Genomic DNA, 12,023 nt, shown 5'->3' on the forward strand with positions numbered 1-12,023 from the left:
TATATTTACCTAAATGCCCCTGAATTTTCAACTTATTCATTCAATATTTTCGTATAAAACGTCGTTGCCAGCATTAATGTTCAGAAACCGTTCTCCTTATCTTCTTCTTCTTTCCGAGAGGATCAGAAAAATAGAGGAAGCTCGGACCCAATTGGGGCAGGAAGCGAAATCTGACTGGAAATTTGAGAACCCATCACTAGATTGTCTCTGTCCGTTGATACCCGCGGCCAGGTATACTCTTCCCCTCCCTCAAAGCAAATTGTGGTGTCTATTTCTTATGATTTCAGTTGATATGCAAAGAAAAAGCCTAGTTGCTTTGAAATTCTCAGTGGATTTTGAAGATTTCTCTCATTCTCTCTTTAGAATGTTCTTTCTGTTTCTTTGTCAAGAGTGGGAAATAAGGAGTTCTGATTGCTTTTTCTGTAACTTGACAGAGAGTTCATTAGTGATTGATGATTGGCTACAACTTCTCCGACATTTTTTTTTCCTTTTTTTCAGTTTGGTCGTTGGAAGGTTGTGAACGAGTTGAGGAATTAAGCAAAGGTCGGGAAATAATGGAAAATATCACAGCGAGTGAATTAGCAGGGTTTGGTGTTGGTACTCTCTTACTTTGTGCCACTATTGCGGCCCCCAAAGTGGATGCCTTCATTTCAGCTTCTCAAAGGAGGTGAGGCTATCTTTGCTTTGCGTTGGGTTCTGTTTGTGGGTGTTAGTCGGTCAAGTATTTTAGTTCATGCAGCTTTTGACTGTAAACAAGAGCAGAAAAGAAAACAGAGAAAAATAATCTTAATATGACATTCCTATTTGCTAGGATGAACTGCTTTTAGGTATAATTGATAAAATAAGCAAACTTGTTGTTTATTAACCTATTTGCTTTTGGATTTATTTCTGTTGGTGTTTTGTTTTCTTGTTGAAGATTCTAGTTGGGTTTAGTTTAAGGAAATAAGGATTATTTTTAGGTTGTATTAATTTGGCAAATCTTTCCATGTGGTCTTGTGGCTTTGGCAAGCTCGGAGGGCCAAAAATTGGCCCTTTTCTGTTCCGTTTCTGGGAAGATCAGAAGATGTATGTCCAAAAAAACTCAAGAATATCAAAATTGGCAAATTTTGGGAAGTTTCAAATGAAGCTTTTGAATTTTTCCACGTGATAAATAGCCTTTAAATGTGTTTTTGAAAGCTTTTCTTGCAATGTCTTTTGAAGGGCTATACAAAGGGGTAGCCCAACTCCAAACCATAATCCCCCCAACCCAGGTGCAGGCAGGATTCGATCCCAAGTCTCCCCAACCCAGCTGGTTGCCACCTTTCATGTTTCTGAAAACTTAGTATGTGGAGCCACTTACAAAACAGTCCATCTTTAAAAACAAGACCCAAAAGTTCAATGCATCATTTGACCATGTAGAGCTGTTAGATGATCTTTCTGAAAAAAGACTTCTCAAATGGCACTTAGTTTTGCTTGGTCACTGGATTGAGTATCAAATACACAAAGGTATTTAGGCCCCGTTCGTTTTTCGGTAAGTTACTTAAATGCACTTATCCGGGTAAGTGTTTCCCAGGAAAAACTTACCTAAGTAATTGCATTTACCCATGCTTTCTTATTTCTCAGGTAAATAAGGTAATGACCATTTTAGTCATAAAAATCAATTATTAAAAGGGGCATTTTTGTCCCATTTAAGTGTTAGCAACTTTCCTTCTAGGTGGAAAAAGTTATTTACCCACCTAGGAGATGGGTATCACTTTGCTAGGAAAATAAACTTTCCCTGGTTCCCACATTAATATGAAAAATGAACATGGTATTCTTGGTCAATGGAAACCAAAATCCCATTGACCAACTTTCCCCCTTCTCAAAATCCAAAAAAAGAATGCCCCCTTAGTTAAACCTTTGAAGGTTATAAGAAAATAAAATCTAAATTTGCTATTGAGGTAGAAGGCATCAACAGAACAAGGCAGTGGAAAGTAAGTTCCTGACTTAAGAAATATGGTTATAAAGAATAAATTACAAGGAAAATTTTGTCATTGTCCCTTCACAAAAAGCTATGGATATAAAGGAAAAGAATAGTTATGGAACTATATCTGTTAGAAAATGAATGTTGACTCCCTTTTCCTTCCTCTTTAACGCCATATTAAGATGGAGTGCAGAACGTTGTATTTGCTTATTCAAGCCTATTAATTTTAATAACTATTGGGCTGTCAATGGGTTGGGCAGACCTGATAGACCCAAACCGAGCCAACCCAATTATATAGGGTATGTATTATAATTGGATCGGCATCAGTTGTGGTTGTTCTAAATCGGTTATGCACATATTCATTGGGTTGGGACTTAGGGCTTGTTTGTTTCCTCTTAGCTCTTACCTCGTAAGAGGAATCTTTAAGAGAAAATTGGTTGTTTATTTCCTCTTATCTCTTATCTCTTAAAGTGCAATCATACAACTTTTTGTTTTCCAATGATACTCCAAAAAGATGAACACAAACTTTTATATATGGGGTCAAAATGGATATTTGATAGTTTTCAGAATTCAGAATTTAGAATGCAGAACAACATTCTCTGCATTCAAAGTTCAGAGGAAAGAAAAGTTCGTCAATACCAATATACCTCTTAATGTAATTATTACAATTTCAGATGTCAAACTTAAGAACAAATTAACATGCCCTTAGTCTACCTAGACCCCTACCAGACCTGACCAATTGACAACACTACATAATTAAGGGTTCATTTGGTTCATACTTCATAAACAGGATCAGAATTGGAATCGGAATCAGAATCACCTATTCCTGATGTCTATTAGGTTTAGTCAGGAATCGGAATTAGATTCCAGTTGTTGTTTAGTCATTTGGAGTTGAAATCAGAATCACTTGAAATTTTCAATTTTATATTAGTCTATTTATTATTTTATTAAAACTTTTATTAACATTTTATGAATATATAATTATTATTTTATTCATAATTTGTTATTATTACTTTATTGGCATTTAATAATTAATATCTTATTATTTATCATTAATTTATGAATATTTTGTTAATATAGTATTATTTTATAATGACTTTAATAATATTTTATTGTTTTATTGTTATTTTCTTATTAGTTTGTTAATTATTCTATTATTTTTGTTTATTATTTTAAAATTAATTTATTATTATTTAATAAATAAGTATTTTGTTATACTTCTATTATTTTATTAATATTTTATTTCTATTTAATTATTAATATATTCTTATTTTATTATTATTATCTTATTGTTACTTTATAATATTTCATTATTTAATTATTAATGTTTTATTGTTATTTCATAAATTGGTTATTAATATTGTATTATTATTATTATTAGGGTTTGGGGTTTTTTGTCATGAATTCTTTACTTCTTTACAAACTTTGCCCCATTCCCTCCTTGGAGGGGGAGGTGAAATGGCCATTGCCCATATGGGGGAATCCCATTCCACCAAAAATGAGAACCAGAATCTCATTCCTACCAAACCAACAACTGGATTAGAATGGTCCATTCCGATTCTGATTCCAGGCACCTATTCCAGGAAACTAAATGGACCCTAAGATTGATTTTATGTTAAATAAGCATAAAGATTTGTGCTTTTAAAGTGCAAAATCAAGAATTGTGCTTTTAAAGCTCAAAATCAAGAATTAGGATTTGTGCTTTGGGTTTAAAAGTGGTTCAGCTTCAGAATGTAATATTTTTAAAAGCTACTGCTATCAAATATTCAAAACACTTTTTGGCTCACTTTTGTTTCCCACTATCAAAGCTCAAAAGCAAAAGCTTAGCCAAATGGGACCCAAATTATTTTATGAATTTTTATCACTATGCGAATCAATCGATTTAAACAGGATTTGTGCAACCAAATTGGCATATTTTTGTTTTTAAGGCTGTGTTTGATTGCAATGCAAATAAATTTGCACTGATGTAAAACCAGGCAGTGCAAACGATTTGAGTGTAAATTATGATATATTTTTGTTTCAAATCTTAACTTATTTTGTTTGACTGTAGTAAAAATGAAGTAAATTAAGATATCAAGCAGAATGAAGTAAAACTTAAAACAAAATTAAACAAGAATTTGCATTTTTTTCATTTGCCCTCCCATACATTTATACTAGTGCAAATAAAATTGCACTGCAAGTCTGCAACCAAACAGACTAAGGTGGCAAAATATGCAATTACAATATCCTTATGTTGATTGAAGAACTTTTAGACCAAGATCTCTATCACCTATTTACACTAATGTTTTCAAACTGTCATTGACCCGGGTTGTTGAACTAGTGGCCCGGTGACCCAGGCAGCTGACTGGGTCCTGGGTGTTTTGACAGTCTGACCCGGTCCAAACCCACCACCCATCCAGCTTTCCTGATAAATAATCTGGAGTTTAAGTACCCGTTTGGGAGGGCTTTCATGCAGCGGTTTATGACGTTATATGAGCTTAGAAGCTTGAAATGCCATGAAGCCGTGTTTGATAAAAATCCGAAAAGCCAGGAATAGGCTTACATGAGTTGTAAAATGGACTTTGGTGAACTCAGGTAGCTTCTCCAAAGCGGCTCAGTCAACACAGAAGCCCTTCCAAACGGGCTCTAAACTGATTTGTACTTCTATGCACTGATTTTCCTTTTTATTTATAGAAATACTGACATCAGTGCTGGCCATGCTTAAAGTCTGTATTAATATGGTTTAGGTTCATAATCATGTTGAAACTTCTTTTTGGATTTGGTGATGACAACTAACTCATTATATACACAGTTCCCTTGGTATGTGCAAAAGATGCGGTGATTTGAGGATGATAGCTTGCACAAGATGTAAGGGAGTTGGGTCTGTCAAAGGTGGACTGTTCAATTTTGGCTTTGTAGATGACATATTTGAGCAATTTGGGGGTAGTGGGATGAAGGGGAAGTCCATCTCTTGCACCCAATGCCAAGCCAGAGGACACATGCCCTGTCCCATCTGTTCTAATCTGCCATAAGTGTGCTCACCAGACATTCTTTCCCCCTTTTATACTTCAAAGTATCATTGTAATATACAAGTATACAACCTATTGGAAAATTCACTTCTATATTGTTGTTGTAGTAATTGATAAATCATATCTGAATTATTAAATCATATAGTCAGTTTCTGGTCTATTGATTTTTTTTTAATCAAGGTCTATTGAGTTCTATTCTATCTTTCTTAGCTGAGCTCTGGCCCCAAGCTGACTAAATCTATCAAATTAATAATCTAGTCTATATGTTTTTCAATATGGTGGATCTTGTCAGGAAGCAATCAAATTGGTGAGAAGAAGGGGAAGAGAATTATATAAACCTTAATTTCCTTCTATCTTCAATCACAACAAACCTGGTTGACTTGAATAGAAATTATGAGGAATTTCACTCATTTTCTGATAAATCAAACACAGCCTTAAACAGAAACTATCCTTAAATCTAAGATTTTCTTCATTAAAGGGTTGATATTTGTTAACCTACTCAGGCCAGACACAACTTGGTGAAGATGCTACACCAGTATCGATTCTACTCTTTTTGGGGCTTATTGGTCAATGGTCATGAGATATATTCAAGATCCAGACTCATCATAATCGTATTGGAGGCATTAGGTTCAGTCTGGTGTGCTAATTTTCTATTGATTGGTATATATAAAATAAAAGAATTTAGAACTTGAAAGACAGTAGGTGAAAATGCAGACACAGGGAGCTTCACACCTCTTCCAATTTTCTCTTTATATTTGAAACAGAGATTGGTAGAAATTCAGTCCCAGATTGATCAGAAAATAAATTCCCCAAAGACCCCAAGAACACAGCGATAACCCCATTTTTCATTTGTAAGGGTCTGTTCATTTCCTCCGAACTCTTTATCTCTTAAGAGGAATTTTTTAATTTTAAGAGAAAAATGGTTGTTCGATTCCTCTTATCTCTTAAATTGCAATCACACAATTTTTTATTTTTCAATGATACCCCCAAAAAGACAAACAAAAACTTTCATATATGGAGTCAAAATGGATATTTGACAATTTTCATGATTTAGAATTCAGAACAACATTCTTTGTATTCAAAGTTCATAGGAAAGAAAAGTTTACCAAAACTTGGGTATGGAGGAGTTTTGGAAAGGTAGAAAACTAGAAATTTCCCAATTATGCCATACAAGCCTTGCAGCCCCCAAAGTGAATTGGCAAGCTTTTATGTTGGTACCAAGGATTAAAATATCAATATGATATGCCCAATTGGACATGTATCCCACAAGTCATGTGTATCGATACGATACAATTCCATATTAGGTTGTATTGCACCATATCAACGGATATAGTTTGATACATCAATGCCTAGTTCGACGAATATGTATATTGACTATTTGTGGAATATTTTTAAACTTTAATAAAAATTGAAATTTATAGTTATATAAACTAAAATAAATAATTTAAGATTTAAATTTCTCCCAAAAGTTAAATAAAAACTAAAAATTACAAAAACAATTTATTTCATTTACCTTAAATGATTTATATGTTTTATTTTACCAATGAATTATATGTTAAAAATGAAAACATATTTATTATTTGAAAATAGTTATTTTATTTATATAAAAATACTATATAAATAAATTTTCCCAACAAAGTTAATAAAAGTTAAAAAATATATTTATAAAAAATGAAATAAATAATTTAGATTTATTTTTTCAAAAATTTAATAAAATTGAAAATTTCAGAAATAATTTATTTTATCTATCATAAATGATTTACATGTTTTATTTTATAGTTATGTGTAAAATAAAACAATTATATGTGAAAAATGAAAACCTACTTATTATTTGAAAAAAAATAAGGTTGTTATTTATTTAAAAATACTAATAAATAAAATTTAACAAACGCTTAATAAAAATTGAAAATTATAATTATTAAAATTGGAATAGAGTGATAATTATTGTATGATTTGTACATGTTCTAAAGTCTTTATACTATGGCATATAATGTTTCTCTTCATATAGCCTATTAAAGTGTGCATCTCTCATGTGTTTATTCTTTATTCATAGATAACTCATCTTTAGAATTAATGTTATTAATGCATTTATGTGATTTGTATCATTGTATGCATTTTCTTAGTGCATCCAAATGTTTTCATATCTTTTGCCCATATCCATGTGTTTCCAAAATGTATTTCTATTTATATCCAAATTGCCCAAAATACGGTATCTGATATGATGTGTTGCTCATTGTGACACTAGCAAGTGCACTAGCCGTTCAAGTAATAAAATAGTGAGTGAAGTATCGTTCCCACGAGGATTTAGGACACAATTACCAATACTAAATTGAGCACTTCTTATCTGATCAACAAATAAATCAAAACTTTAATGAAAGCTAAAAAAATCCTAAATTAAAATCTATCTAAATCATTGGCCCAATTGCCTTCAAATTAGGTTAGAAGAGTAAGCAGTAAATGTCAATCTTAGAATTCAGCAATCTATCAATTTGGATCATTCGAATAAATCATGATTGAGCCTTGGTTTGGTGAAACCCCAAAGTCATGAATAGCCTCTCTCAAGCGCATGTTCATCCTATGCATGAGTGACGGTTCTTCTATCTCTAGCAAGAATCTAATCCCCATGCATGCATTTCTTCAAACACTTCTAAGGCATCAATTCAAATCTGAATTGATCACCAACTGAATTGTGCAAGTTATCTCTAACCTTGCACTCAATTCAGTTCTTGAATAGTAGATCTGAATTCCTAGAGTCTCTCTCAAGCACTCTAGGAATTCCAAGCTGTAGATTAATTCGCCCAATCTGAAAATTGCAGATCTGAATTCTCTTTCAAGCAATTCAGATCTTGCAATCTCAGATCTGAGAATTCAGATCTGAGTTTTGAAGGTTAGTTGGCCGAATTGATCTGCAATAACACCCTTATTCAAGAAACTTCAAGTATAATTCATGACCATTTGAATGAATAAAAAAGAATTAGATTGCTGAACTGAAATTTTACAAGCTAAAATACATCAAGGAAGAATGGAAACAAGGAGAAAGAAGAAAGAAAATATAACAAAGAAACTGAATTCAAATCAAAAGAAAATGAAACTACAAATGATTTATTACAAAAGATCTTTGAATCACAAACCCTCAATTCGAACTCACCTTCTTCTTCTAGCTTGCTTGTCTTGAACTTCCTTCAGCCCTTCTTCTTCTTCTTCCTTGCGCCTAGCCTTCTTCTCTTCTCTTCTCTCAATGTGGCCGAACCTCTAAGAATGGGAGAGCCTTCCTCTCAAGCAATTGAACCACTTTCTCCCCTTCTAGAGGCCTCCTTATATAGTTTTTTCAAGGGGGCTCTTGCCCCTTCTTGAAGCCTCTAGAATGGGGTGTATTACACCCCTCATGAACCTTCTAGAGTGCTCCCTCCTTCTCTTCAAGAAACATCTAGGAGTTGCCGCCCCTAGCTCCCTTTGGGCTGCTATTTGGGCTACAATTTAGCTTGCTTTTGAGCTCATGTGGGCTACATTCTAGGCTGTTATTTGGGCTAAAAATGGGCTGGGCCGAAATTTTCTTCTTGCTAGGCTTCTTCCCTTGGGTTTTCCAAAGAGTTAGCTTGCACTACTTGGGCCGAATGAAACTCCCTTTCTCTCATGGCTGGGCCGGGCTGAACTTGATAAATTTTGGACTTGCTTTTGCCTTCTTTTTGTTGATTTGGCTCCCCCTGAAATCTTTCTTGCAATCAAGCTAAAATAGGGCAAAATCTAATTAAACCAGCATAAAATTTCATGCAAAAGCCTCATAAAATATAGATAAATTGTAGGTTCATCATGATACTTATACTTTGATACTTAAGTGGTGTTTGATAACACTTTTCAGACCTCTAAAGTCTGAAAATGTTGTTTTCTAGACACTAGAGGTGTTTGGAAGTGTATCTGGATTTGGGTCTTAAATGAATTTTCAGATCTGAATTAATAAGACCTAGGCCAAGAACTAAACGTGATCAGACGCATCTCAAACCTAGCCAAAAGTCCAAAATACCCTTAATGATCTGAACTAAAGACGTGTTTCTCCATCCCATTGTTCATCTTCTCCACTTAACGCAACGATGAACCAACGGCAGCAAGTGACTCCTCCGACCTTCTCTCTCTCTCTCTCTCTCTCTCTCTCTCTCTCTCTCTCTCTCTCCTTCTTCTTCTTCTTCTTCTTCTTCTTCTTCTTCTTCTTCCTCTCTAGTTTCTCAACTTCCACCTTGTTTTTCATTTTCGATCGTCGTTGCAACTCTTAGCAATGACAACTTATTTTCTCTCTCTTCCTCCCTCCCCTATTATAGTGATGTTACTAGCACTTCTTCAGGCCTTGGCCGCGATTTCTACTTGGATCTCACCAAGGCTAGTTGCAAGGTCGTGGTCGATGTACAACAAAAAGATTGGTTGAAGGGCCTGTCTCAGAGCTGTTGCTGGAAAGATTGATGGAAAGATCCTCATCAAAGAATGATTCAAATCTTCCTAGTCTCAGAAATGTTGTCATGAACATAGATTTGAACACTAAAGGGCTTTTTATTGAGGATCATTTTTCCAGATTTATGTTTAGAAGTGGAGGACTAGTTTCCCATAATATATTATTTTTATTAATTATTGAATATTTTATTTTTTATTAATTATTAACTATTTTATTACTTTTTTATTGGAATTTATTCATACTTTTCAATATTATTTTGATTTTAATAAATTATTTTTACTTTTTTATAATTTTTACCAAATAGTCTATTCTAAGGGTAAAATAGTAAAATTAGAGAACTTTAGATACTAAAAGTTTGATCCAACATGATGGAGGGTGATTTGACCCGACCTCCTGAGCAGGTGACATGTGGACTTGATTCGACGTAAGTGACAGCACAGCGCGACAACCTAGCTACTCGGTGCAGCAAGCTCACTAAAGCCCTCGCGGGCCAGCTCGCTACATGACAAACTCGCTACGGAACAAGTTCGCTATGGCACGAGCTCGAACACGTCGGTATGACAAAGGGGACACTCCAAGCTAAGTCTATCCCAGCTCGCAAGCTAGGACAATCAGCTCGTTCCAATCCTTAGGCAAAAGGGTCGTCTCAAAGACCTAACCGAATCACCTCGGGACGCCTCCAGTAGCTCGCTATTAAGCGACGCGGCGTTTTCAGGAAGTTTCTTATCTGGCAAGACCGTACCCGCCAGACTGCACCCACGTCTCTTGACTGACGGCGCAGTCTCTGCCAGCACCAGCGGTCTGCGCCCACGTCTCTCGACAGATGGCGGCATGCCTGTCCTTTCCGGGTTGTGCCTTTCACTTGATTGGGCAGTACCCTGCAATGGTTACTTGCGCAGTCCTAGCAAATAACAGTTGCGACAAAGGGCCAAAGGCGGTCACGTCCGATTTGACAGGGCATCAGTATTAAAAGGACCCCGATCCCCAAGGAGCAAAGGTACTGAACTGGCGCCATCTACGCTCTTAGCTCTCTCTCTCTCTCTCTCTCTCTCTCTCTCTCTCTCTCTCTCTCTCTCTCTCTCTCTCTCTCTTTGCACACTCTACAGTTCTCTCAGAGTTCTAATTTAAGCATCGGAGTGTTCCCACCGGGTGAGTTCCCCGGAAATTCTTCACTTTCCTCTTTGTCTCAGGTACTGTCCGTCACCAGCTAGGAGCCAGGTTTCCGCCAACTAGGAGTGTCCAGATTGTGCTGCATCACAACACAAACGAATTTATCAGAGCCTCTAAAAGATAGAAAAACATCTATGCTTCTTTTTAGATTTCAAACACGAATAATATATTAATAATTTTAACTTTTATAATTTTAGATTTATCAAACACCACCTTAATCGGTAGTATGAATATCAAGCATAATTGATGCCTTCATTTCTGCTTCTCAAAGGAGGTAAGCCGAACTTTGCTTTTGGTTCTAACTGTGGTGTGAGTCAGTCAAAGTATTTGATCTCATGTCACTTTTGACCGTAAACAAGAACAGAAAAGAAAATTGAGACAAATAAGCTTAACATTGACATTTCTAAAAAAAAGAGAAAGGGACAGAGCAAATTCCAAATTGATTATGAAATTCACAAATACATCCAGCTAATTAAACCTTTGTGGGCTATACGAAAATAAAACCTAGATATGATTATTGAGATAGCAAGCATCAACAGAATAGCGTAGAGGGAGAAATAAGTTCCTTACGAATTTCTATACATCAAAGCGAAATTGTTCCAATGTCCCTCACAAAAAGCCAATATTAATTCTTTTTCCTCCCTCCTCAACCCCGTATTACTGTATTAGGATGGAATGGAGAACTTTGATGTATAGAGGAAAAATCCATTCTGCCAGAAAGACATACCCAGTTGTCTATCAACTGCTATCAGATTCAAACTGTTGTTGACCCGGCTGGTTGAACCAGTGATTCAGGTGACTGAGTGGGTCTGGATTTTAGCGGTTTGACCATGTCAACATGCGAACCATCTGTGTTGAACAGCCAAACCCGCCACCCAACCAGCTTTCTGCGTTGATAAATGATCCAGGTTTTAGTATTGGTTTACACTTTACACTAATATGCATGGCACCATTTTTGTTTTATTTCTTTTTTGTGCTTTAAATCAAGGTAAAATTTCACTTTAGTACCCCTAAACTTTGGGGATAGTGTCAAGTTAGTATCCGAACTTTCAATTAAACATGTCAATGCAATACTTAAACTTTCAAAAAGTGTCAAGTTGGTCCCTACCGTTAATCAACCATCAGTTATCTATTGAAAATGTCAAAACTATCCTTCAGAAGAAGACACTGTTCATTATCTTCTACCTTAACACTGAACCAATTATCTTCAAAGAAAAAGAGAAAAAACATGAAATATGATAGAGGGAAACAATAACTGCAAGCAAAGAAATAACTAGACAAGAATGTGTTTCAGATCTAAGGTAGAAGACAATGACTTCCTTAGTCTAGAATCTCAAACATGCACCTCAACCAGTTCAGTCTCAAGCTAGAAGATAATGAACGGTGTCTTTTTCTAAAAGGTAGTTTTTGACATTTTCAACAGATAACTGATGGCCGATTAATGGCAAAAACCAACTTAACA

At 35.1% G+C, this 12,023-nt stretch overlaps 1 protein-coding gene across 2 annotated transcripts; it reads left to right on the plus strand.

Annotated features, from left to right (window-relative positions):
- The first annotated feature begins 57 nt into the window (after window positions 1-57).
- On the plus strand, window positions 58-5,110 carry LOC148843533 (chaperone). 2 transcript variants are annotated; one of them, XM_088957460.1, is made up of 3 exons: window positions 58-231; window positions 499-667; window positions 4,734-5,110. In XM_088957460.1, the coding sequence occupies exons 2-3, from the start codon at window positions 555-557 to the stop codon at window positions 4,951-4,953; spliced, it is 333 nt and encodes a 110-aa protein (XP_088813586.1). In that variant the 5' UTR covers window positions 58-231; window positions 499-554; the 3' UTR covers window positions 4,954-5,110. The 2 variants fall into 2 exon arrangements, with proteins under 2 accessions (XP_088813586.1, XP_088813585.1); XM_088957459.1 differs by having other exon boundaries at window positions 79-231; window positions 435-667.
- Window positions 5,111-12,023: the final 6,913 nt, after the last annotated feature.

This window comes from Nelumbo lutea, chromosome 8 (genome assembly GCF_056320005.1).
Source record: "Nelumbo lutea isolate HS-2025 chromosome 8, American lotus-T2T, whole genome shotgun sequence".
NCBI lineage: Eukaryota > Viridiplantae > Streptophyta > Magnoliopsida > Proteales > Nelumbonaceae > Nelumbo > Nelumbo lutea.

Excerpts from the sequence above, each read along its gene's own strand:
- LOC148843533 (XM_088957459.1), top strand. The coding sequence starts at position 453 with ATGATTGGCTACAACTTCTCCGACATTTTTTTTTCCTTTTTTTCAGTT. Across the intron at positions 668-4,733 it reads ATTTCAGCTTCTCAAAGGAG|TTCCCTTGGTATGTGCAAAA; the intron begins GTGAGGCTATCT and ends TTATATACACAG.